This window comes from Takifugu flavidus, chromosome 8 (genome assembly GCF_003711565.1).
Source record: "Takifugu flavidus isolate HTHZ2018 chromosome 8, ASM371156v2, whole genome shotgun sequence".
Taxonomy (NCBI): Eukaryota; Metazoa; Chordata; class Actinopteri; order Tetraodontiformes; family Tetraodontidae; genus Takifugu; species Takifugu flavidus.
The window spans coordinates 1,775,203-1,802,341 of record NC_079527.1 but is presented as its reverse complement, the minus strand read 5'-3'; the positions used below and the strand labels follow the sequence as shown (position 1 = coordinate 1,802,341).

Below are 27,139 nucleotides of genomic sequence, written 5' to 3'. Positions count from 1 at the left end.
TTATTGATCCCTTTAGGGGTGTCCATTAGGGAAATTAGCATCTCCCCAAAGAAACGTACAGCACTGTACAAAATTACCCACCACCATTACACCCATAAAATAATTACCAATTAAAGATAATAAAAATAGAATAAAATAGAATAAAATAGATAAATTAAAAATAGAATATAAATATAAAATATAAACTATAAAAATGTAATAAATGAACTGAATGAATGAATGAACTGAATGAATGGATGTCCCAGTATTATTTATTGCAGTGTTGTTCCAGTCTTCTGTTGGCCCTCCTCCTCCCCAGTGAACATGATCAAACAATGATCCATCCATCCATCATCATCATCCATCCATGCACCCATCCAACATTCATCCATCCATCAGCTTCAAAATACTCCCCCCCTTTCCGTAAATAGTATTAATTTAGTATCAAAACCACAGAAAAGAAAATCAAAGTGTAAAGTTGTTTATTCCCATGCTGAGTTTGAATTTGTAAATGACATCATCATATTGAATACAAACAGTAAAACTGCACAGCACACATGGCTGAAGATCACCTTCTTACATATTTTGACTATAGTGATAACAGAACTTTTGGGTTTACCTTAACACTCAGAGCTGATAACAATAATCCAGTAATAGTAATAATAATTGAAAGTCCTTATGTTTATTAAAAGGCCATCCAATGATTTATCAAAATATGTTTATGACGGATGTTCCAAATAGAAACTTTACCTTTTAAAGAGTAATTTCCAGTTTAATAAGTTACATAAGAGTTACTTTGCTTATCAAAACAATGGTTAGCCTACATTCTTTTGACAAAAAGTGACGAGTTACTGGCATGTATTGTAGATCTGGATTTGTTTGTTGATGTCATTGAGGATGGACTTCATCTTGTCCTCCAAGCCATCCAGCTGATGAGCTTTCCCCTCCATCTTCCTCTGGTTTTCCTCATAGCTCTTCTCCAGTTCTGTATGGGCCAAATATTTCAAAATAGTTTCACAATGCTAAGTGACCTCATGCAGAGGTGTCCAGAGCTGCTGAGGTTTCCTGTCTTACTGGTAGACAATGCTTTCACCCAGGGCCCCCCAGGGTGTAAAAGCATTATCTGGAGCAGGAATTGTTTCCAACCAAAGTGCTATGCAGATAATTTGTACAAGTCTGGAGCTGCCGCTAACTAATCCCCACTAACTGTATTGGGAGTGCGGTCTGGACTCTTCAAAGGTGCCTCCAGGTACAAAGACAACATGTTTTAAATGGCATTATATTGATGAATAATTAATTAAATATGGTGCTGATCCAGCGATGTTATGCCCATAATAATTAATTTCATGATTCATGATTAAGTAATATTATGTCTAGATTCCTATGTGCAGCCGCAAAAGGATGATGATATATTTGCTTGGTTCATTGCGGCACAAAACACAGGATAGTGATCCTCACTTGACCTTTGCAAAATTCCTAATTAGTGCATTATATAGGGGGGGTGGGGGGTTGTGGGGGGGGGGGGGGGGGGTGGGGGATGTAAGCAGAAATTGATCCATTAGTATTTTAGAATAGTAGATTATTCAAATCAAGTTTATATTTGGAAGATTCTTCAGCTTTTCACAAATTTCTTAGAGCTCCTCCACTTTATTGAGCTATTCTTCCATAATTATTTTCTTCTTCCACTAAGACACAATCATCATTTGTCTTCTTGTCATAAATACTTTTATTTTGAAAGCAAAGTTTCAAAATACCAATCTGCGGTCTTCACACACAGCCCTGGCCCTCAAAAAGTCCAGGGAATATCAACAGTCCTCCCATAAGGTGTTTTTTTAATCAAAAATTTGGAGTCATCTGTTCATGAAAAAAGTTCCTATGGTGGTGAAATGGAATTTGATTGTGAAATGTAAATTGAGTGCAAAAGGAAGGGTTGGAATGGAAATTTAGGTATAGGGTTAGGGTTAGGGTATATGGGTACAGGTATAGCTATATACACAGCTATATAAGATCAGAACTGTGTACGCTTAGGAGAGATCTCTCTGCATGCATCCGCGCATGTATCCTGACCGACTGACTGAATAAACCATCTCCTACGCAGTAACTTAGATTCATCGTTTACTTCTCCAACGGCTAAAATTCCATGACAGTGGACACACAATAAAACCAAATACATTAAATAGTACTATACAAACCTGTCAGCATCTGGAGCTTATGCTGGGCGTCTTTGAGCAGGTTTGTAGCCTCTTTTCTGAGACTCTCTGCCCTCTTCTTAGCATCCATTAGCGCTTTCACCTTTGTACCAACTCGCTGCTGTACCTCATGGTACTTATCTGTCAGCTGCCCATCTAGAATCTAATCATCAAAACACAGGATATGCCTTACCAAATAGTTCTGTATCTATTTACCTCAGAAATATCTGTATATGCATCTGCAGTTCAGGTATGTACCTGCTTGGCTTCGTTAGCCTTGTCTCGTGCCATTGTGGCCGTTTCCTCAGCTCGCGCTGCTGCCATGCTGTTGTTGGCACATTTGGTCTTCAGGGCATTAATGTCTCTCCCCAGTGTTTCCAGATGGCGAATGGCAGCATTTAGATCGTTCTCACTGTTTGAGGTCGCTGACTCAATCTGAAAAATAAACGAATCGGGCAAAGAATTTGGGATTATTATGGAAAAGGTTTAACTTTGCTAAATTAAAGGTATTCAATATGACAGGCGCCAGAGTCTTAAAATTGGACTTGCAAACCGACTTCTTTTATTCAGTGAAGGGAAATTGATGTCTAAATCTGATTCAGTAATCTGAGCACTAAATTATAATCCACCTTGTCATAACCTGCACAACCTGTTTAAGATCTACAGCTACAGAAACAATACACCAGCAGTGGTCCATCAGGACCAGCTAGGCCGTCTCTGCTGGCCTAAACATACTCAGAAAACTGATTTTTCTTTTTATGCATTTGTAAATGTGTACTGTAAGTGAACTGGCATGGTCGGTTGTAATAGTCAATCAGGTCTCGAGGCTGCGACCACATGGCCTTACACTGAACATGACCTGAAGGCATGATTGGAAAAGCACAACTTCCAAAATATTTGAACTAAATCTGGAGATCCGATAGCTATCAACAGCTGTTGCTGTACTTTCACTTATTTTTAATGCTTTTACCATTTTATTTCATTAGTATTTGACTTTAATCACAGCTGTTTATGTTCATGTTTAATTGCTCTGTTGTTGCATATCCTCAGAAACAAATGAACTCTTTACCTTTATTTTTAAGTAATAATTCGTTTTGTTGTCATTAATTAGTGATACCTTTAATATAGCTAGTTTTTGTTCAAGGAAATTAACATTGAAAACCTTAAAATTTAGTAGAAAAGAAACTGCTCTTAACTTATAACTGCTCTTACATAACTGAAAATCTACCATATGGGTTAATTTCGAAAGAAGGCAGACACAAAAACACAAGAAAAACTCATTTTCTCATGATCAAAGTACAACATTAAATTGTATTTTTGACTGAAGGACGACCTTCAATTTTATTCTAAAATATATTTCTTTTTCTAGCAAAAGCTTACTTGTGCTAGTCGGGTTTCAGTGTCCATAATGTCAACTTTTGCTGTTAGAATGGCCTTTTCTGCTGATGCTTGGGCAGTCTTACAATTCAACAAGGCCTCTTTCACCGCCTCTGTTGTGGCCTTCACTTTCTCAGCGTGATGCCTAGACAGCAAATTAGAATTAATAGCAGCAAAGAACTTTAAAAGACAGTTTGAAAGGCTGTCCATGGAGTTACTGGTCCGAATGACGTTTATATCTAATGAGTGTTAATATCACGAGTGTGGATCATTTTAGCACCGTTGAAAATATCCACTCTAAATGCGGGTTTTTTATTTTGAAAAATTTCCAGATGTTTTAGGCTGTCTTCAATCCAGACTTCCTGTCCCGCACGTCCTGCTCTACGCCAGTTTCCTGCGATATGCTCCACTACCCGGCAAAATGTGTTTTGGAGGGCTTCAGAGCAGAGGAGGTGGGCTGGAGTTGGATTGGAAGATAGTTGGTGTACACACACATGTATTGATTTGAATGGAAACGAATGCTTCAGCAGGGAGATGCACCACAACCACATCCGCTGTATTTTAGGGGTCAGGAACTTGTTCACGAGCGAGGGCAGTATTTACTTCAGCTGATGGTGGCCTGGTCTGTTCTGGTGAGGAGACAACTGTGGTGTAAAGTGAGGCTGTGTGTTCAATTAAGTTACTCTCATTTATGCCTATTAGCTTTGGGTAATGACCAAATGATCAAGACCGCAGATACAGGCCGCCAGAGTAGGTTTCCTCAGCCTTTGAGATAGGCCAAGGAATTCAGACATCTGAGAGGAATTTAAAATAGAGCTTATCAGGTGAAGCTGTTTGGGCATCTGGTATATATGCGTGAAAAAAGTACAAACATATTTGTATAAGAAATAGCTTCATATACAGTGTCACTTGTCTGTGGTATCTACCTTACAGTCTTGGCATTCAGTAAGAGTTGTTCTGCCTTGCGGACATCATCCTTTGTCTTCTGTAAGATAGCATCCACGTTGGAAAGGCTCTGGACTTTTCCCTTGATTTCATCCGCAAGATGTTTGATCTGAACGGAGGAGGCAGGTATGGAGAGCTCCAACACACGGTTTGCTACTACTTCAATACTGTCTGGATCTGCCTCCTCTTCTGCAGAATAGAAAAATCAACAGCAAAATATTCAATTTATTAAGATCATGAATGAATATTCCTGCCTATGTTACCATTGCCTAAAGGTACTGTGCACCTGGCATCAGGGCAAGCTAGCTGGCAGTTTGATGATCAACGTTGTGATCGTGTCATTAATCTTATAGGCGCATGTCTCGGACAGGGCAGGGGGCGGCACCAGTCTCTCATGGTAAAGAAGAGCCGGAAGGCAAAGCTCTGAATTTACCAGCCGATCTACATCCCCATCCTCACCTTTGGTCCTGGCCTGCGGGCAGTGACTAAAAATAGCTTGGATACAAGTGACTGAAACAAATAGATTCCCTGCAAAATTTCTGAGCTCTCCCTTCGGGGCTCAGATTAGATTTGCTGAGATGACTCATCTGCTATAACCTCCAGCAGGTCCTCAACACCCAGGATGTGACCTGTGGATGTAACCTGTAAACTCAAACACACAAAGCAAGTGTTATAGATTATATATTTAAAATTTTACGACTCACGGGTGAGAAAATCCCTGATTTGTTTGATCAAATCTCTCAGGTCTTTGTTGGAGCGCTCGATGTTTTTCTTGGTTGCAGTGGCTTTGTCCAGCGCCGCTTGAGCTTTGCCCTTGGCTTCCTCTGCCTTGCTCTTGACTTCCACCACCTGAGAAAATTCATACAAATTAAAAATCAGAAGCAAAATAACTGAAAGAAGGATAATCTTCTGCATCATAGATAGATCGTATAATCAGGCACACAGACAGACATTCCAGAAATTTCTCATTCTTGACCACGTCTTCAGAACATGTCAACGAATGCCTGATCACCCAGATCGAACAACTAAACTAGCTCTATGTTAAGTCGAAGAAAGATCTCTCCTCAAAATTCTAAAATGTAATAATATTCATCCATACCTTGATATAGAGTCCTTCAACCTCTCGCATGGCTTTGTTAAGTTCCTTCTCAGCATGTTTTCCTCTCTCCAAGGCATTGTCTGCCGCTGCTACGGCGCCATTACAATTTAGGCCTCCGCAATGAGGGTTTCCATCATCATCACGGCAACCGGCACCTCCACATGGACTCTCCCCACAGGGAGCATCATTTGGAGTGCCACAAATCTGTGGGACAATTACAGTATCATTTCCATAAATTCTACATACACACACACACACACACACGCATATATATACATATATGCATACATACACATATATACACACACATACAGTATATACACATACATACACATATATATACGCACACACATGATATATATATATATATATATATATATATATATATATCAGACAAAAACAGTCTCTGTAGTCGTATATGTGTCACTAGCTCAGTTAAATTGTAAATATAGATCACGTGGGTTTTGTCATGAAATGGATGATTGTTGAATGTGTTGTCAAAATAACAGGAAAATTTCATATACACATATATATTATATACATATATAATAGATATTAATAGAAATATGTTCATTTGGACATACACCTGCCTTCAAGTTTATTCAACTAGATTTATTTTAGTCATTTAGTAGTAAAATTCATTACAGGTCAGGTGATTTGGGTAATTTTGAACACAACCACTCTTTCTCCATAGAGTAATTAAACTTAACTAAACCACATGGGTAAATTAGCTATTTTCAGGCTATTCTTTTAACATGTGGACAATGTTTTTTGAACTGTATTCAAACTAACGGGTTACAGAGTTTAAAGAGGGACCAACTTTTTCATTGACTTTCTTCATGTCCAGGCCCTGCAGTCTGTTTCTGAAGTCTCCCAGTGTGCGCTTGTTTGCGGCATTCTTTTGATTGAAGTCATCCTTCTTCAGGGTCATAAGCCGCTGGGTGCGATACCGAGTGTTCGCGGACTGGACCACTATGCTGGACTTAGTGATTACTGATTCATTAGCGCACCTCTCCGCATCACGCGACCGGTTATAGGAGCTAAGAATGCTGTCAAACGCACCTGTAGAAAGAATACTTTCATGTATTACACAGCCTACATAAAACCAGTTAAAAACATGTTCTGAAACAAAGGACGCTATTCGAAATGGCAAAAATTTGATCCATCCTCACCAAGGAAGTTAGAATTTTTGAGGATATCCAGTTGGGAATGTAGCTGTTCAGATGTTAGATTGAGTTCTCTGGCCTCCCTCTCCAGAGCGCTCAGCTCTTTGCTTGCCTCAGAGTTACTGTCTTGGACCATAGTCAGGTCTCCTTCCAGATGGTTCAGGGTGTCAGTTGCCTCACTAATTTGTGCTCTAGAGTGTAAAAAAGAGGAGATTTCAGACAATATAAATCATAATTTTGATGAAATGTCAATTGCATTCAATCCAATTTGACTTTATATCTACTTGATCATGTGGTTTGCAGTCCTAAATGTCCAAGCTGTTTTTTTTTAATAAGAATATGAGCATTTCTATACAGATAACTTGTGCAAGAGAAAGCAGATGAAAAAATAAAATGAAGCATTAAGTATAAATTTAGAGATTCCATTAGTAAATGCATTTGTACCTAAGATCTTCAATAAGTTCCATTAGAATAGCAACAGCTGAAGCAGTGGCATTGCGCGCATTCACAATGCCCTGAGCCTGTGCTAATTTGTCTTCTAGATTTCTGAAAAACTTCTCATAGGCCCCAGTGAGTCCAGTGTTCTGAATCTCATGAGCACGCTGTGCTAGAGCCTTGGTACGCCCTGCTAAGTCCTGGTGATGACACAACATGATGATATTTAGTGGCTAACACTTGATCTAAATTTGGAGGACTTTGTAACCCAAACAAAAGTACACCTGTACAATGCGATCCCAGTCCCCGAAACATTGGTGACAGGGTTGACAGTTGGGAAAATGGCCAGAGAACCCTCTGGCACACTGGTCACAACGGACACCTGACACCCCTTGCAGGCAAACACAGTGGCCGGTCACGCGGTTGCACTGTGTGGTGTCGATGCCCCGCGGGTCACAGTCACAGGCTGCAAGGAGAAGAGGTACGAACGGTAGGAATATGGTCAGATCATTGACAACAGCTCAACGACACATTTGAGGCCTTTTTGATATAACGTCTTTTTAAAACAAGATTCACATGCCATATAAAAATGTACATGCATTTGTGAAAGCAGTAAGGTGATACTGACAACTATCCCCTCTTCTTCTCAGATAGTGACTTTGGTTTTGTTTTACCTCTACACTGTGTCCTTGGGTCTCCCCAGTAGTTTTCCTCACAATCAGTGCAGGTCTTTCCTCCAAAGCCACTACGACATTGACACTGCCCAGTGAACTGCACCATAGGAGACACCAAACTGAGGCAAAATACACTTTACCGGTATTTCTTTTCATGTCTATGTGAAGGAAGGTGTGTTTAAAGCTCCGGGGCCACAGTAAACGATGCTTACCTCATTACATGAGGACGAGACTGAGTTGTTTGGATCACAGCCACAGGGCTCACAGCCCCTGCCACCGGCCAGGTTCCAGTGGTTAGGGGCACAGTGGTCACATGTCAGACCTATGACATTTTGTAGACACTGGCATTGCCCTGTGGCACGTTGGCACACACAGTCCTCGTTGTCCATACATTGGCTGCGGTCGGTACCCAAAAAATTACAAACGCACTCTGAAGGGGATAAAATGAACCAAAAAATAAATATATTTATATTAGGTTTTGTATTTCGTTTGCGTGTTTGAGCACGTTTCTCACTCCTGCAATTGCGTTGGGAAGCATCTCCAAAATAGCCGCTCTTGCAGATGCCGCATGTGGGGCCTTCGCTGTTGTACAGGCACTTCCTGCACTCGCCAGTGCGTCTGTCACAAGCAGCCATGTCGGTCATGTCGATGTTATTATTGCACTGGCATGGTTGGCAGCGCCCAGAAGGCTGAGATGGGTTACCGTGGTAACCTGGAGCACATCCCCCACATCGAGCCCCTAAAGCAGGTAGAAATACACAAATTTATGATTGCCACATCTTATTGTAAGGGTTTTATTTCAAATAAATCCGGGAAAGATTGCTTTTAACCAGCGATGTTTTTTGATTATGTTTCAAGGCCCATTATTGCTACTAAGTACTGCTTTTTGTTTAAGTACAGCGTTAATACCCACTCAGCGCCATTTCAAATTGAGAATGTCCAGGGTGCTTTTTTAGTCTTCAGTCCTCAATGTTTGTCTTTAACCCTTTTGTTTTTGCTTGCATTTCCCTGCCCTTTCGTTTATTGTCTAGCTTCCCTGTCTGTGCGGGCTGGGCAGGCTACCAGCTCCACTCCCACTCCTGCATCTCTTCAAGCTCCTGCGGTATTAAACTTCGGTTTACTGTCCCATGCTTGGCCAGTTTGGTGTTCCACCTGAGGTTTCATAATGATTCCAATGTTCTGTATCTTTAAAAAGCCTTGAATAAAGGCTTTTATGGATTCCTGTCTTGTGATTATGGATCTGTTTTTGTTTCATTTCATTCATTTGTTTTTGTTCACTCAGCCTTAACATGTATGTTCTCATCACTCGTCCTGAACACTTCCCACCTTCTCCTCCTGCTTTGCCTTCCTTCAGTATGTCTCGGCAACACATGCCTTTATAAACCATGACATGGGTTATAAACCATAAACCATGTCATGGTCTGCGTAGTGAATGAACATCCAAAAATATTATCAAATTAGCAGATCTTCCAGTTTTGTTCTTGTATTTGTGCTTTAAAATGTAGCTCTTAGATGTGTTCTCAAAACCACTGTAGAATTCTCTTTAAAAACAAACCTAAATGCAATTTCATTAGTCTCATTATTATGAATAATGAATTTCAAAATTCCCCAAAAATGAGGACAAACATAAAAGTGCACCTATGTAACCCTGATTGCAGTTGCAGATGATTTGTCTGCTTTGGATGTCCTGGTAACAAGTTGCAGCAAAGTGACGTCCACTGTTGGGCCCATCGGGACAAGGACATGGATGGCAAAGTCCAGAAGCTGGATTTCCATAGTAGCCATCAGCACACCTAAAGAAAGATTGATCATAGTTTAAATTTTTCTTGTTTATTTTCTATTACAGGCAACATCTCTGGGACTTTAAAAAAATGTTTGAATCTGAATTATTTGTCCTAAGTTTCAAATATCACCTTTCACACTTGTCCCCTCCAGTGTTGTCCCTGCACCTGATACAGGCTCCGGTCCTCTGGTCACACTCATCAGCGTGTCCATTACATTGGCATGGACGGCAGGTAGGGAAACCCCAGTGACCTGCCTTGCATGCATCACAATACCTGCCAAATGCTCCTGGATGACACTGGCACTGGCCTGTGTACCTGTCACAAAGTCGAGTCACGGATCCTTCCAAGCTGCAGCCACAGGCTGGACGCCAGATAAAGGAAAAAGGGCAAGAACATATTAAAATAATATACAGAACTATAGTGCACAAGAATGTAATAAAGTGAGTTAACAAGGGTTTATACTGGATTTGGTCTGGGTGGCATAGCAGCATAGACAATGGAAACATGCTAACTAAAGTTATGTCAATTTTCCATTTAAATAACTAACCATTAAATAACTGTGAGGACAGTTGTGTCCTCTATCCTTTAATATAGATCAGCTCAGCAAAAATTATAATTTCATTCATCAGGGTGGATTTTAGGTAAGATATAAAGACTAGGTTGTTCACCTGTACAGCCTGACGGTCCAAAGCCATAAGTTCCCCAGGCGCACTGGTCACAGCGTCGGCCAATCACGTTGGGTCTGCAGTGACACTGGCCCCCACGAACGTCGCACACAGAGCTGCTCGATCCTTGTGGGTCGCAGTTACAAGCTGCAATAAAAAGCACACACGAAGCCTCTGAACTAAGTACATATCTTTCAATGTACATTTTGTGTAGCCAGTGGTGAATATCTACAGTCAAATATGTGTTTCAGCTAGAATTGCTCAGCAGGTAATGGGTTAAGATGTAGTGAGACGGCCTCAATAAAGATTAACCCCCCCCACTGGTACCATTTAATGACAGTTCTTGCTGATTCATACTAATGAAGAACGCAAGGTCACGTAACCCTGCCACTAGTTCAACTAAATGCCAGTCAAAGACACTCACGCAGTGCCCCATCATGGATGATAGCGGACATGCTGCTGATCAGCTTGCTGCAGGTGTTGCTCATCAGGTTGCGGCTCACAGTCTTTGCACTGTCATGGCAGCGATAGCGCTCATAGTTCTGCTTTCTGCTGTTAGCTGTTGGATCCCCTGCATTGAACATCTCCATGCTGGAGTGTCGTGGTATCAAGGAAATCTGAACAGATCAATGTGGGAGAAATTAGGAGAAAAAAAGAGAGAAATTTATTGCAGAGGATGATCTCTGTGAGAACGGAGGTGGGCATTTCCTGACAGAATGAATTGATCTTACAGAGTCCACAAATAGGATAGCATTGGCTGCTCCGTTGAGAACGCTGTTCACATCCTGATAGCGTGTGAACTCAAAGCGAAGGGTGTAAGTCACACCCCTCTCAAGACATACTGGGTGAGAGGGGACCATGAACCTGGACCGAGTACACCAACAGCAACATTCAATACCATTTATCATTCAACGAGCATATCGTCAGGACTTGCTTGAGCTACTAACCTGGTTCCAGAAGGCAAAAGGACAGTGAGTCTGTCATCATCTGGGATGGTGTTTCCACAGGGGCTGCTGGTAGGAATCGGCCCTGGCCGGATCACTGTGATCCTCACTTCCTCCCAGTCTCGCGGCATCTGTGAAGAATCAACTTAAACTTTTCAAACTGAACTTTTAGACCTTGTTCATTGTAACAGTTTCATCAAAGGACAAGAACACTGTCAAGTCAAGTCATGAACGCTGCTGCTGCTGCTACACAGACAACTTCATTTCTAAAAATGTCAATGGTTTATTTAACTGCTTGATGAGAACATGAACATACGCATCGACTGTACAGACCTGTGACTCATAGCGGATCAGTAGGTCATATTCCATGGAGTAGGGAATGTTAGAGATGTGAAAGTCCAGGGTTCCGCCTTCGGGCACCCGAGCAAACCCGACACCTGTCCACGTGGCAAGACGACCTGCCTGGTGCTCCCTGGTCTCCACTGTACAGCTCTGAAAAGAACAGAAAAATGTTTATTACTATTTTTAAGTTATTGGATGTATTACTCGAATAAAGTATTGATAAAGTACCAATAAGAATTCAAACTTGCCTGGCCCATTTTGGCCAGCTCAGCCTCGTAAAGAAAGTAATCCAGGGCCATGAAGAAATATCCTGATTCTACCTGTGAACACTGACGTCCAGTCATGTGACTGCGGCAGCGACACTGCCCAGTCTCCTTTGAGCAACTACAAGACAAAACAGTTTTATTAACCCAATGTTACCCTGTCTATCATATCATTTCACTTTTATTCTTGAATAGGTTTCCATTTTTTAATAAAAAGAGAAGAGCAAGTTTTAAAATTGTTCATTTGACGGCAATAAAGGGAAAGAACGGAATCACCGATCTGTCTCATTTACCAAGCTAAACAATAACAGCTTACACAATAATAGATATCAATATTCGCACAATGAACATAGATAAAGCAAGTCTTTAACAGGAGTGGTTATCTTAGAAGATGAACAGGTGAACATTAAAGGCACAAACTAAACCTATCAATGCCTATATAAGGCTAATTCACTGTAGTTGGATAAGGTGCCATGTCAAACGTATTTGTAAATACTGTACTTGGTTTCTGGATTATAAACCTAATTTGATGTCTTACTCATTAGAAACTATCTGAGAGGAAGTTTTAGGGCATCTCATGGATGTCTAAACTGTGGACTCTGGAGATGTGACCTTATTATTATAAATATGGTTTATTTGTTCTTTTTTGCAGCTGTTTTAGTGTGTGATCTTACTGCATTTGATATACATGTTCATATATCATTGAGAATAAACGGCCCTTTTATTTCTTTTAACTCTACCTTTAGTTGCGCTTGATCCTGTTTATTTTCTTTCTCATGTTGCAGGTTGGGAATCTTAAGTAATACCCCTTTTCTAAACATGTCTATGTTAACTATTCATCTCTCTAGACTTGCTTACTCAATCTTCTTGGTCAAAGCTCAAATGCCAAAGCTTCAAATGGGGGGTTGATGTATTGGCGACAAGTCTGAGTGTCATTTATTAAAAATCATTTTGTAATTTTAGGTTGCACTTACAGGTTGTCCAATGCTCCTCCAACGTCACAGTCACAGGCTCTGCAGCCATTCAGATCATGACTCAGTGCCCAGTGTTCTGGCTAGAAATGCAGAAGTGAACAGGAAAGGAAGAATAATAAACACAACAGAACTAATCTATGCTCAAGACTCAAGAAAAAGCTCATGCAGCGGTCTGTATGAGTACGCTAGTTAGCTTAAATCCATTCAAGAATAAAATCACATTATAATTACTAAAATAAGGCTCTATGGGACCTCATGGATCCACTTTGGACAAAGTCCAGGCCCTGACCATTTTAGGTGTGGTGTAATCCACACCAACTGGATAAGTCTTAAATTGCTGAGTTAAATTTAGGCCCAGGGCCCAGGCAGGAGTTCACATTCCTACTATTTGTAGCAGACTAAGTTTTACCACAAGCTCATTCCTTTCGAGTTGGAAACAGCTGAGCAAAAAACAAAAACAGGAATAAATAAACTTGGATGAAATTACAAAGCAAAAGGTTAAATTTAAAGGTTAAATGGAATAATAGTGACAGGCAATAATATGATAGAAGCAGGCATGTCAATCATTGCAGATAATTTGAGTGAACGGGAAAACACCAGGAATTCTTTGACCAAAGATGAGCATTTCCACCTGACCTTACCAAACACTTGTCGCAACTGCGTCCAGTGACAAGGCGCTTGCAGAAGCAGTCTCCGCTGACTGGGTCACACTGGGAATTACCCAGCACAGTTCCCATTCGGTCACACTGACAAGCTGGCAGCACAAGGCAGAATTCAGGGTTCATAAATACATATAGGTAATTGTAAACTAAGATTTATAATTGATTTTTACAGTTATTAATAGAAATCTAACTAAGCAAATGACCAGTTTCAAACAAAGATGTGCACAATATGTTTAAAGCCACATTTAGCCCAATTTTCAAACGATTTAATAAATTGTTAATACTATAACAAGTCGAAACCGGAGCCAATTGCAACACGCAAACACAGGCACTTGACAGAAAACTATTGTACAGTCAGCAGGTCCGCAGGAGACAGTGAAGATGCTCAAAAGCATAAAATCCACAGTGGGAGCAAGCAGTGGTACAGTAATCCCTACTTCTGAATCCAAAGGGAAAGGTGAAAGGTCATTAAGTGACCTTTCCTGGTGAAAAGCAGTCATTAAGCAGGCATGAACCAGGCAAGATGCAGGCAAAACTAGTTGGAACAGAAGTAATAAAGTAATATATCAGGGCTGGGGCAAGACTGGCAGGAAGAGTAGCAGGCAGGGCCAAGAAGAAAGAATCAATCTGAAAAATAGTGCTGGACGACTGGGCACGAGGCATATCCAGTCTCGCAGATTTGACCTCTACAGACTGATCAGGATGTCCCTGCTCAAACTTGGCATTGAGAGCTGGGTCAAAGATGTGACGAGCTGGTACCCAGGACCTTTCCTCCCACTCATAGCTGTCTCAGTCCAGCAGATACTGGAATGCCCTTCCCTGCTGGTGTAAGCTGAACCAGGCGAGGCGGCGGAGCAGCCAGGACTTGGGATTTTACACTGGAAAGGCGAAAGGTCTGTGGCAAAACTGGTTATGATGGTTTGAGCATTCTACCACAGCAGCTGTTGTGACCAGGAAGAAGGATACTGTTGGACTGTGGGGGGAAACCGGATCAGGCCACTGCTAGCCACGGGCCACTCCTTCCAAAATAATGATGCGAACTGAAGTCCCCAGACAGAGACCACATGTACCAAAAGTCCATTGAGGGAAACACTCAAAAGAAGACCAGCTGTCCGGTCACTTTGGTGGTAGGGAGCTTAGGCAAGGACACGAAGTGGGCCATCTTAGTGAAATGGTCCACCACACCCAAGATGAAGGTTTTGTAACTGGAAAGAGGAAAGCCAGTAACACAGTCCCGGGAGATATGGGATCATGGGTGAACAGGGACAGAAAGGAGCTGACGGAGCCCTGCCGGAGCCTGATAGGATAGTTTGTGTGGGCAACAGACAGAAGGGGTCATGACAAACTCCCAGGTGCCTTTCTCCAGAGTGGGCCAACAATAGCATTGGAAGAGGACACACCGAGTTAATTGAACCCATTGGTATCAAGTCAATTTCTAAGAAAGGGCCTGTTTTAGCACTTTTGACCTCAATGCCATTTGCTGACTTAGCAAATGATGAATGATCCCTGTAGCCAAGGACTCATTAATATATGTATGTTTTCACAGACATTCTCTCTAGGACAAATGGGGAGTACAGCCTTTTGGTGGTGACGTGCCTAGGACTCGTGTCCAACTGGGACACCTAAAGGCGGTGTGGATGGCAGAATGACACAGACCTGGACCCAATAGATAGATGATTTCCAGATGGATGGTTTCCAGTTGTGTACACAGCATGCGCCAATTGGACCCAATTACATTGTTGGGCCAAATTGCATTGTTGATAGAAAACTTGATCGAACAATGTTCCAAAATGCACTGCATGTAGGTTTGCAGCAGAGAGTTGGAGTAAATTCCAAATAAACAAAATCCACAATCGGGATTAAATGATGAGTAATCCCGATTTGTTAAGCCAAAGGGAAAAACAGTCCTGAGAAAGGGGAATCAGGCAAACAAGAACCAGGCAAGGAGAAGGCAGAGAGTAATTTACAGGGTTTGGGTGAGACAGGCCGGGGCTTGAGCAGGTTCAAGAACAAGGAATTAATCTAAGAAATCATGCTGAAAAGTTAGGCATGAGGCTGAAACAACCAGTAATAAGTGCACTCTGAGGCTTAAATATCGGGGGAGGGGGCTGAAATTGGGCTTATGGGAGAATGACAGGTTACAGCGGAGCAGACTATGATAATTCTAACTGTTCCCCTTATGTTTGTCTCTATACTAAGACTGCTTGATCAAAATTTCAAGTCACTTTCACTCAATAAAGCACAAAGGCACATTTTTCCCTTCCATTTCTATATTTATGTAACCTGTAAAATTTGCCTACATCTAGATGAACCATGACACAGGAAAGACACAGAAACAGCTCCGCTACATTTTCAGTGATTTGATCTTAGGTATACAACATTAAAACAGTGCAGAAAATGTGGCATTATGAGCCATCGGCATTAATTGCATTAATTTGTCGAAACTACCAAGCCTATCTTTGGTGTAAACCTGGGTACTCACGTTGGCAGCCCTGGGGGTTGTCTGCACTTAGACCAAAAAAGCCCGTCTTACACTTGTCACAGCGTGGTCCATCAACATTAACTTTGCAGCGGCATTGGCCACCCACCAAGCCCAGAGATGTGTCGGTATGGCTGTCGCACATACCTCCGTTCTGGGAACCATCGGGGTCACAGTCACAGGCTATAAGACACGAATGTATAGAAGAGTTGAGTTCCTGAAAACAATGACCTCCCATTATGACGTGTGCTATGGTAAGACATGAATGTTTGTCCTTTCAAAAATGTGTTCATTTTTGATTTTAGGATTAAGGCCAATGTTATGGATCGGAAGAGAGTTTGGACCTAAATCCAATCAGGACAGATGGTGACAAACAGCGACAGGACAGAGCCAGCAACATAGGAAACACAGCAGAAAACCAACAAATAAAATATCCAAAATCCACATGTAAACACAGAAAGCACATGTCCTGTTAGGTCCCCTAAGGTCAGCAGTTAGCTTAACGGTTTGGCTCAAGACCTGACCACAGAGTATTTCCGCTTCGGTGCCAGGCTGTGAATCCTCTAGTACACCAGGGCACCAAATGGCATCTGACCACAGATAAGGCACCGTGGGCATCAAGGCTAAGACCACCTTTTCAGAGGGTGATGGAGGCAGCAGAAGAGCAAAGCTGGAGGTCTTCAGGAACGAGATGTGCTTTGCCTGAGTGGTCATGCTAGCAGAAATAACGACCTAAAGCAGCTTGTTCAGGACCATCATTTAAGAGCTGGGTGTCATATTGTAGCTGTGAGTCGTGCTTCTACAGTCCAAACAGCTATCAATTACTACGCAGTCTTTGAAAATGTTTAAAAAGTTTAAAATGTAGTACAACAGTTAAAAATGAACTTTAACATTAAATAACAGAAGTGCAGAGAAATAAAAAAAATGTATCAGAAAAAACAATAAATCAATGGAAAACTAAGCGCAGGCTCACCTACGCACACGTGAGGGTCTCTGATATCCTTCGCAGGGTCTTTATAGTAGAACGGTTTGCACATGTCACACTGGTAGCCCATGGTGTTGTGCTGGCAGTCGTCACACACTCCTCCACTGATATTTCCAGAGGCCAAATACACAGCCATATCAAAGTGGCAAATGTTGGAGTGGCCATTACAGTTACACTCTGGTATAAAGCACAGATTTCTATTAGACTCACCACCAACACGACATAAACTCACCAATCACTGCATACATATTACTCAAACTGCTCAATTTAGGGGTATTTGCAATCAAGGAGAAGATTAATTGTGCTTTAAAAATCTGAAGTTTATAAATTGTATAAAAATATCTGAAAATGGAAGCATGGATCTCATATCACAATCAAAAGATTACTGTGATGTTTGATTTTTGCTTCAATAACTACAAGTGGAAGGGCATGGAATATCTTGTGGACTTCCTCCTCTGGACTCACTCCTGCAGGCATTAGTATTGTGTCCTTCAGCTGGCATCCAGGGCAGGTCATTGTAGAAGTCATCACATTCTTCACAGTTTAAACCCTTGGTGTTATGGTTGCACACACACCTGCCATGGACCTTCGCATAGATAAAACCAAAATAAGAAAGGCAAAGATTCAAACAAATCAAAGAGTGGCAGTGGAGATGCTGGACTTGCCACTCACCATCCCATCTATATCATCTCTGATGCCATTGATGGGAGCACACTCAGAGGCGTGGCCATAGCAGAAGCAGTTGCCACGCACAACCAGCTCATAGATAGCATAATAATACTTTTCTTTAATTTCTGGTCTGGGGTCAAGTAAATTGTCTCCCAGTGTGTGAAGCCTTGTGAAGTTCACCCTCAAGTTGGTGATCTTTAACAGGTCTGTAGGCAAGATATTAGTGTCATGAGTCAGGTTGCACAGAAAATGTATGAATGGAAATGTATCCATACATGGTCATTAATTAGATATCATTTAGCTAACTATCTATGTAAAAACCAATTGCTACATAAACCTTTTAACAGAGTCACAATTATTATTTTTTGGATTTTAACTGTAACTTACTTTGGATGGTCGGGCTGTAAGGATCTTTAATTGTGATGGATGGATCCAAGACTTTGTAAATTACCTATATATGGAGACAATTTCAATAGTAATTACATTATGATAATAAAATAACAGGATTTATTGTGAAGCCATGTGGCAAAAAGCCAAAATTAGGTCGACATCATTTTTGGCAATGGAATTTTAATTATTCTCAGGACTGTAATTAGAAATTATTTCACCAATATACCAATATAACTGGTGCATATGATTATAAGTCTGTCCAGGATAAAAGTGAGCACACTGGAATATTGACCTGGATGACCTTGAATCAATATCTCACCTCTCCCTCTGTTGATGGTTCGATATCAGAGTAGCGCGACTCACAGATGATATCATTTATTTTGCGCAAAGGACCTTGGGACACTCCAGGAAAGTTACTGGAACAGTCATGGGAAAAGTAACGGTAGATTTGCCAAGTTCGGCCGAAATCTGCTGAACGTTCAATCAGCATAGCTGCTGGACGGAAAGTCTGCAAGGGAAGATTTTAGTTCAAATGCTGCAAAAACTTAAATATAACAGTCGTATATCACTTGTGTTGGTTAGTTGGTAGGTCTACATCATCCACCCACCTTGAAAGTCATTATCAAGTGAGTAAAATGAAACTCAGCATCCAGATTCAGCTGGATAAAAACCTCCGACTTTCCTGGGGGAGAAATCAACAACACAGAAAGAAAGTTATGCTGCTGTCTGTTCCGCAGAAATGAGGCAGATATCTGATATGTTTGAGAAAATGAACGCTGACACAATCGTGATTTTTAAAAACAGCTGCGTGTGATGTGGCAAGCGATCCCGCTGGGCTTGGAATGTGATACCTCCACGGAAAAGGGAGTCAGCCTTAGCAAAGATAAGCACAGATTTTCATGTATGAAAACACAACATCTCCTTAATTATGGCAAAATGACACTTCGCGCCAAGGACTTCTCTACATCATAAAATAAATTAGGACTTTTTCTTGTTTGGATATAAAAGCCATTTTTCTGTACTTTTTGTGCATAAAAGCTTTTTTATCTGCCTGCTTTACATTCTGATTGTTTTTAAAATCATACTGACTTTTACATACAGTTAAATTACTACAATGGACAAAAGAATGGACGAAACCGATTCTTAACTACTTTTTTGAGTCTTTATTAACACTGCAACCACAAGGTGGTTTATACAGGTAGACTAGCTTCATGTTGCTTAGCCCTGTCCGTCATCACATATCCCAGTGGTATTAATAAGCTAGCCAAAGGAGTAGAAAGAGAAATTATATAGAGACAAGGAAGCGCTTTTCAAAACATGGCTGATTCCTGGTTTTCCTGAGTAAAGTGTACACCTTAGCCAGAAACCTTATGGTAAAGGATGGCTGAAAGCAACAAGGAAAGACAAGCCCTTAATGGAATGGACCAAAACTGTTTCGATATCCATGAGATATCCATGGGAGGGCATTCTACCTGGACATTCTGATGGTACACAAAGTGCAGAAGAGGGCTGGAGGGACAGACATGGGAATCCTGAGCAATAGAAACATCAAGGAGAACAAGAAACAAGAGAAAACCAAGCAAATAAGATACTGGATGGGATCCCCCATTTTCTCTGGTAAGGCAACCGGAGACCGACGGTGAGACACATAGACAATAGATGGGGGATTCTTTTGTGTGTGTGTGTGTGTGTGTGTGTGTTGGTGTAGACTCTGTTTAGTCATTGCATCCCTACCATTTTCAGACTGCCACCAGGAGTTTTTACGGTGAGGTTTAAAGGTGGTGATGACATTCTCTATCCGATGATTGATGGTGTTATACACCGGATCATATGGCCGTCGCGAATCGCAATCAAAACATTTCTTTTCATCCTGCAGTAGGATGAGAAACAGTGGAAAACTGGTTTAAAACCTAAATTTGAAAGGTAAACACGCGTTCACAAAGCCCGACCTGCAGATGACTGACGATGCAGTAGCGCTCTTTCCTCCTCAGCCCACAGGTGGATGAGGCCTTCAGGTTTTTCTCTCGACCAACAAGCAGATCTCCTGTTGCTGGGTAGCAGCTGCCATGGGCGCAAACGTGACTGGGGTCAGGCTCCTGGCCAAGAGCAGCAGCCACAACTGCCAAAGCCAAACTGGAAATCATTATCAGAACATGGGCGTGCACATGTCTGTCTGTCTGTCTGCCTGTCTTACAGACTAGATTAGTATATTTTGAGAGCTGTGGGAAAACCACTGCCTTCCAGCTGAGTGTCCAAAATGGGTTGTAAATTTAAATACAGTAGCTCCCTGGAAGGACAAATCCACAATAAAGTCTATGATTCTTGGAGTCGAACAATAAAAATGATCATCCTAACAATCCAAATGACCAAATAATATTAGTGCACCGCGAATTGGGCTCTCAGACTGGAAATTCAATGCGCACCAAAATGATGAGTTAGATCGCACTTATCTGTTTTTAGTCTCTTTTCTGACTATTAATCAGTATCTGTGGCATCAATGTTGTAGAATGCTGCGTGGGAGTTCAAATTAGCCCTCTAAACGTTCAGGATGAGCAGCAGAAGTCAACATTCTACTCAAAAGCTTGCTGTGCTTTTTTCCGCCTACATACCACTGAGACTTGGTGGTTCCTGGGAAACTGGAGCAAGGAGTAAAGAGAAAATGGATTCTGCGGTCAATTTTTCATCTCACTACACAGCAAACATACGGACCACATTGCAGCCACAGAGTTGTTGATTCTATGTTTGCTTTTTTTTTTTTTTTTTTTTTAAAAGAGGTTGTTGGACAAGTCTAGTCAATTGAATGTTCACTCATATAAATAGACAGATGGAGGAATACTACAGATTGAACTTCACTGCTGGGGCCAGGATTAGACAGAGGTCATGCTGGGAATATTACAAAATCACCATGGACACAAAGACCCAAAAATAGACAATGATGGAACTACTGAGGACAATGATGGTTAATTCAAAAGCAGTGTCGAAGTTGAATGGCAGCACAAAACAGCTTTGAGATTTGTTTCCTGTGGCGTTACAAATTGTTATATCACATTTATTATGTTGTCTGATATAATTGCCATCATTAACTCTGATGAGGCAGGAAAGTACTGTCTTTCGAGCTGACGTCACACTTCTGCAGAAACATGGTAAGTTCAATAGAATTACTTATTAACAATACAATCATTTTCATAGTAATGTTGCTAGATTTGACTGCTAGCAAGGGAGCGCTGGGCCACTGAGAGCCCTGGTGTGAGTGCACAGGCTTTGTTTAAGGTGGGGAACAATGCTGGTTGTAGCACTAACAAATCAAATCTGCCAAAATCAGATTTAAGATCAAATATCCCCAACAAAATAAAGATTTAGAACTGATTTGAACAGTTTAAACATAAAGGAAACAGCAGGCTAATAGGCAGGTGAAATCTGACAGTTGAACAAAGAGTTTATCTACACGAGGTAGGGGGAGACACCAGATACCAGGCCTAGGTGGGGCCAGGTGAGGAGGCAGATATACAGGGAAGAGATGCAACCACACAGGTGACACACAAACCACAAGAAAGGCAAAAGTAAATCCGGAAAAATAAACAGATTCAATTCTGGATCCTGGCACCTTTTTTTAAAATCTACGATATGTTCATTTCCGTCATGACAATAACATGGTGAACCTGTGGGGGTTAATCCATGCATATTTCATGACACTTAACACATTTAATAATTCAGATTTAAATCAATAAAACATCCCTGCTGGTAAGATGCAGCCTGTGAGGGAAAGTGCAACTTGAAACTGAAAAATGGAAATCTCCAGAATTATAAAAAGTTTGGAATTGAACAGATAATTCTTGGAGAGCATGTCCTCTCTTTGAAAACAAATGTTATCCAACGGAGAAGACATATTAAGCCTGACATGCACAACTCAAACCCTACCTTTAAAATGTAATGTAGCAGTGTTGAGCACCACCATAATAGAGTGAAACATTATCCCTTTTCTGGCTTTCTTCTGCAGCCATAAATGGAAAGGTCCAAAGGAATGCAGAATGACAGCTGTACGAACAGAGGGGGCACGCACACACGCATGTGTGTGTGTGTGTGTGTGTGTCTCCACCAACATTATCCTTATGGTTAATGAAACCAACAGGCTTTTCCTGAGATGCATCACCACTGTCGAAAAACAGAATACTAGTAAACTCTGAGTTTCATTCTTACGATAGAAGCGAGCACCGCCCCCTCTCCTCAGGTGAGGATGACAGAACTGAGAAAATGCAGGTGCCCTGTAACACCAAACTGAAAAATAACACTGGGAATTTGCTAATAAGACAGATTTAAACCAAAACTATGAAGACAATAAAGCAAAGGAAAGGGTGAACCTGAAAAGGCAAAACCACAACACAGATGTCCCGATTGCTGTGTAAGAATGGATAGTTCATGATTTGGAACCAAAGCTGGAAATGCAACAACAGTGACTATCAGGCTGTCTCAAACAGAGCTCTTTGAGTTGAATAAAGATGCTATCTATCACATTTAAAGGTTGGATCTTTACCAGCGAGATGAGAGTGTAACTGAAATACTGTGAGAACTATTATAGGCTCTCTGGTTGTTTTATCAGCTTTGCAATGTCTTCTACCAGATACTTAAATAAAACAGTTACTAAGCTTAATTGTCCCTTCTGGAGGTTTAGAATCTCCTCCTTCTTCATCCCTTCTATATCCCTTTTTGTTTGTTGGTTTATGGATGATCAGCTCACACCACCGATCGTTCTCTTCCTCAGAACCTGATTACTCAGCGTCTGCCGTTAGCTTAGCTTCCCTTTAAATGTGTATTGTATCATAATTGTTCTCCACCCCACCCCCCTGCCCTGACTTTCACCTCCCTCACACCACTTACCCTCCCTTCCGTCCCCTAATGAATGTGTAGGGCCTTGTTTACATTAGCTGATTGCCTACACGGAACTTTGAGCAAGGTTACCTTAATAACTGAGACTCTCCTGACTGCTGTAAACACATCAGTAACATTTTCAGATGCTACTGCTGTAGCTGTGTATTTTACTCTGTTGAGGACCAAGAGAGTGGTAAACAAAGCTAGTAATGTCCAAATCTATCAAATCAAGCAGAGTCCTTGCTAGCCCCTTCCTCCAGGCAACACTTATTATAACAATTCTTTTGTCCAGACACAGTATCAGCTCAGTGGTGAGCTGGGGGTTTATAATTAACGGCCTCCCAGTCTCTGAAAGACCAGACACTGACAATAGTATTTTTATCTTTTAGATCATCATGTTACAGTCAGTTGCTCCTACTGGAGGTGACGGTCACATTCCAGCGCCTTTATGAAGACATCTGAATCCTTACATGATTGAGGGAACATGTGGAAAAGGGAAAGCTATGAAGCTACATAGAGGAAGCAGGTCTCCTCAGTGGTGAGGCAGAATTTCCACAGCAACCAGTGTTGTCTTGCACAGTAGCAGCTCCAGATAACACTGACAGACAGCCTCCCGTGAGGCTCAGCCTCCCTCAGATCTGATCTTTCCCTGGCTCCTGGATCCCCATAATGTTATTATAAATTAAATGAGAACAGTGCCATTTTGTTTTACCAGTGACCTATGTGAGCGGTGTGACCTGTAGTTGCTAATCAGAGCGTAGCAGACAAGAAATGCGGCTGCACTTCCAGGCAACCTTCAGAGGAATCAAGGGAACATGTGGGAGGTTGCAGCAGTTGAGCCATGAGTCTGGCTTGTGTTTCTGGCCTACTGTCATCATCAGGTCCATGCCAAAATTTACAAAATCTTGTTTTCTGACACCATCCATCTGTATTTCTTTTAAAGCAAAGCCTGAGTGCATCATGCAGAATGCAGAAGAGGGTTGCTTTTAAATAATGAGGAAAAAGATGTCATTTAGAAATCTGTCTTCCTTCTTCCTGATGTAAAGATAGCTTTATCCCAGGATGGAACGTAAGACAAATGTAACAATGTAGTGGCTGTCCCAAAAATAAAATAAAGAATCCATTTACAATCCAATTTATCTATTACAGGAAACATTCTTTACTAAAGGGGTGAATGAGTTTCTGTGGTAGCTTTTACCTTTTACCAGGCAATGACATGTTCCTTAAATATCAGTACTGTAAAGGGAATTATGTTTTTATGAAGCATGAAAGCTCTTGAAAGTAATGAACAAAAACAAGATGGTTTCCAGTGACTGGCCCTTTGATACCAAGGCTCTCCAGGTTCTTGGAAACTAAATCTCTTGCTGGTTTTCTGGAAACATTGTGTATTTGGTTGCATAATTGAGTCCCTCCAGAACCATATTCCCTATTATTTGTAGCATCTTGCCTGGATATCGATATAATTATGTTTGTTTGTTTTTTTTTTGGTAAAATATTTCTTTGAATGCACAAGTTATCCTCGATTCCGTTGTATCTAATCAAAGTGGTTCTTTTAAAATATTGGTCTCCTGTACAAGTCAACACTATTGTGGAAATGAAAATTTTGAGTTTTGGATTTGGATTTTGAGATTCAAAAAAGTTGGTAATCCTGAATCAATCTTAAAATCAAATGAAAGCCTATATTTGTCATAAATCTGACAATAATAAGATTTACTATTATTATTGATTCTGAGAACAAATGTTGAACTTCAGAGATGTCCAGTCAGAGTTGAAGCTAGTCAGTTGGAGCTCTACTACAGTTTCCAATCCCTTCTGCTCCAAAATATTTAGGTGTATCCATATTTTAACACCCTAGAATTGATGGTTTGCTTCATTTTACTGTTTTACACCAAGCTTCTAACCAAGCTGCATATATAATTACAAAGACCAGCTCATTTGTCATAGAAATTGAAGCTGGTTCTATGTGTTCTAACTCCCACCCCTCCTACCTAAAGGCTTTCCCTCCCTCTCTTCCCTCCTCCCCACAAGCTCTTCCAGCTTCCCTTTTTGCTGTTCGTTGCTGGAAGTTTCACAGCACCATTGTTCTGGTATCTGCACATTTCCAGATACTGTTGCCTACGGGGGCCTTGGGGAATGTGGTATTTTACTTCCACTGCCTAATGTCAGCCCTTACAAAATGAGAGTTAACTGACCAACTGTTACATAATGATGGTTATTTAGCTTAAAACAAACACACATGTACACACAAACTATGGAAAAAGGAATGCTATTTGCTATTATCACATGTAAAAACCTCTGGATAAATCTTTAGGAATACAGTAATCCACTCCAGGTCATGTCTGCACATTTCATCCTGCCAGTGAGGGAAAATGAATAAAGTATAAAAATAAAAGCAAAACTAATATAATCAGAAAAGCTTTGGGAAGTGTGAGGTGGGCGTTGCTATTTTCAGACTCTGCTGTAGAGTTAAAGACAACTTTGAGCACTGATACCACTCTGAGAGAGAGGTCAGCGGACCCATAGACAACTGGGGAAGACCCCAGCGAGCCACCCTGACTTATCAATGTGCAGAAAATACACTGCAAGTTGTCTGAAAAAGAACCACTTCATTACATTTGAGGCACACTCGTGCACAAGTGACACATTTAACATAAAAAAATGGCTTCTACGCTCATGTGGAAGTATTACTATTTTTATTCTTGAATCAGTTTTTTCAAAGCTCAAGAAAGAAATGGAGGAATCTTCAACTTCACAATAAGTTATAAGCTCCATACTTCAGGGGCTAATCGAAATGATCCTGGTGACCTGTAGACAGCCATTAGATACCAGTTGACTGGATCACTTCTGAGGGTTTGTTGGGGTGCATAAAGCGCGGATTGGCCTCTGAAGTTCACTCACCGCACAGGAGCAGAAACAGCGAGTTTGGCATCTCTAGGCGCACATCGAGCAGCCGAGCTGAGGACAACCTGTGGTGCAAATCCCATTAAACTGAGACCAGCACAAATCGGACACACCAAAAGATGCAGAATGTTGAAAATATGCACAAAAAAACGCCAACTTTGCGCTGCCCCTTTCCAGCAGGACTAAATATCTTCCTAAATTATTTTTTAAAAGTTCTAAGAATGTTTTGGGGTTTTTTTTCTATTCTATAATCTAACTAATGGATTCAATTATTCTGACGGAAAGACGCGCTCACCGCTTAGTTTCAGGTCCAAATGTCCAGTATGGGTCGGTTCGTAGCCTTCCTGTGTTGGTGCTCCTCTGGAACCACCGCACAGATGCGGGGCTGAGCCGCGTTTTGGAAGTCTCGCGTTGGTGAGACGGAAACCCCGGAATGGATTATGACATCACACAGAAACGGGTCCGCCACCTGTTCCAGGGGCTCCGTTTTGGAGTTTTAGGCGTTTTTATTTAAGATGCTCCTTCAGCTGATCGCCTGTTTTCCGACCAGCCCTCGTCCGTGTGGACGGGATCTAGAAAACGCGCCCCAGTGGATGGAGTTCATTCAGGTTCAATATTGGGATGGCGGCAGGCTTGTTCAACAGGTGTTTTTACCAGCTTCCACAAGCACAGTGCTATTTATCGCTGACTGTAGCAATTCTGTTATTGGTTCTTCTTTATCTAACGTGAAAAAATGATGTGAAATTGAAAAATATGATTGTGTTTACCAGGCTTTCTGTTTCTACTTTGTGATATGTCCTTAGATGTCCTGATTGACTGACACTATTTTCACTAAAAAGTTCGAGTGGGTTTTTGGCTTGTTTTTTTTAATCATCATTTTTTTAAATAAATTTGTCTAAACACACCTTCAGGAAATGCAGAGTGCAGGCTCTTAACTAAAGTGTACACCAGGATAGTTTAATATGAACTTTTCAATGATTGTGTTTTTGTAAAATCATTGACACATGTAGTGCTTTATATATTTGATATCTAAAATTTGTTTTCAGAAGGGTGTCACTTTGACAGTCTGGCCTTGTGTAATTGTTTTATGCAGTTTACTTATCAGGTCTTCTGATCAGAACAGATGCAAATAAATTCTCCTTGACCTGAAATCATAGATTTTTGCATTGTCTGGCTCAGTCTTTGTTGGGCTTCAGTCAATGAGGCAGCTCCAGTTCATATCTGTCAGAATGTTTAAATCAGCAGGACCTTTGAACTTTGATTAAAACTGGAACCTAACAGTGGTCAGTGAAATTCTTGGCATTTTTCAGAGCTGCGGTAGACAAACTCACTGTTCCATTGCATCCCTTAC

At 41.1% G+C, this 27,139-nt stretch overlaps 1 protein-coding gene across 1 annotated transcript; it reads right to left on the bottom strand.

Moving 5' to 3' along the window:
- Positions 1–639: 639 nt before the first annotated feature.
- On the bottom strand, positions 640–26,226 carry lamb2 (laminin, beta 2 (laminin S)). The gene is made up of 35 exons (XM_057041093.1): positions 26,084–26,226; positions 25,786–25,853; positions 19,971–20,140; positions 19,756–19,891; positions 18,630–18,703; positions 18,341–18,529; positions 18,019–18,082; positions 17,635–17,837; positions 17,428–17,548; positions 16,951–17,139; positions 15,981–16,160; positions 13,478–13,590; positions 12,837–12,916; positions 11,848–11,983; positions 11,591–11,749; positions 11,261–11,388; positions 11,045–11,177; positions 10,738–10,930; positions 10,317–10,460; positions 9,778–10,009; positions 9,503–9,657; positions 8,379–8,603; positions 8,077–8,294; positions 7,865–7,961; positions 7,475–7,656; positions 7,200–7,390; positions 6,762–6,946; positions 6,410–6,651; positions 5,590–5,793; positions 5,195–5,339; positions 4,472–4,679; positions 3,549–3,690; positions 2,427–2,603; positions 2,172–2,331; positions 640–964 (listed from the first exon to the last, which is right to left on the bottom strand). Exons 2-35 carry the CDS (start codon positions 25,814–25,816, stop codon positions 828–830), a joined length of 5,343 nt encoding a protein of 1,780 aa, XP_056897073.1. The 5' UTR covers positions 25,817–25,853; positions 26,084–26,226; the 3' UTR covers positions 640–827.
- Between the last annotated feature and the right edge of the window lie 913 nt (positions 26,227–27,139).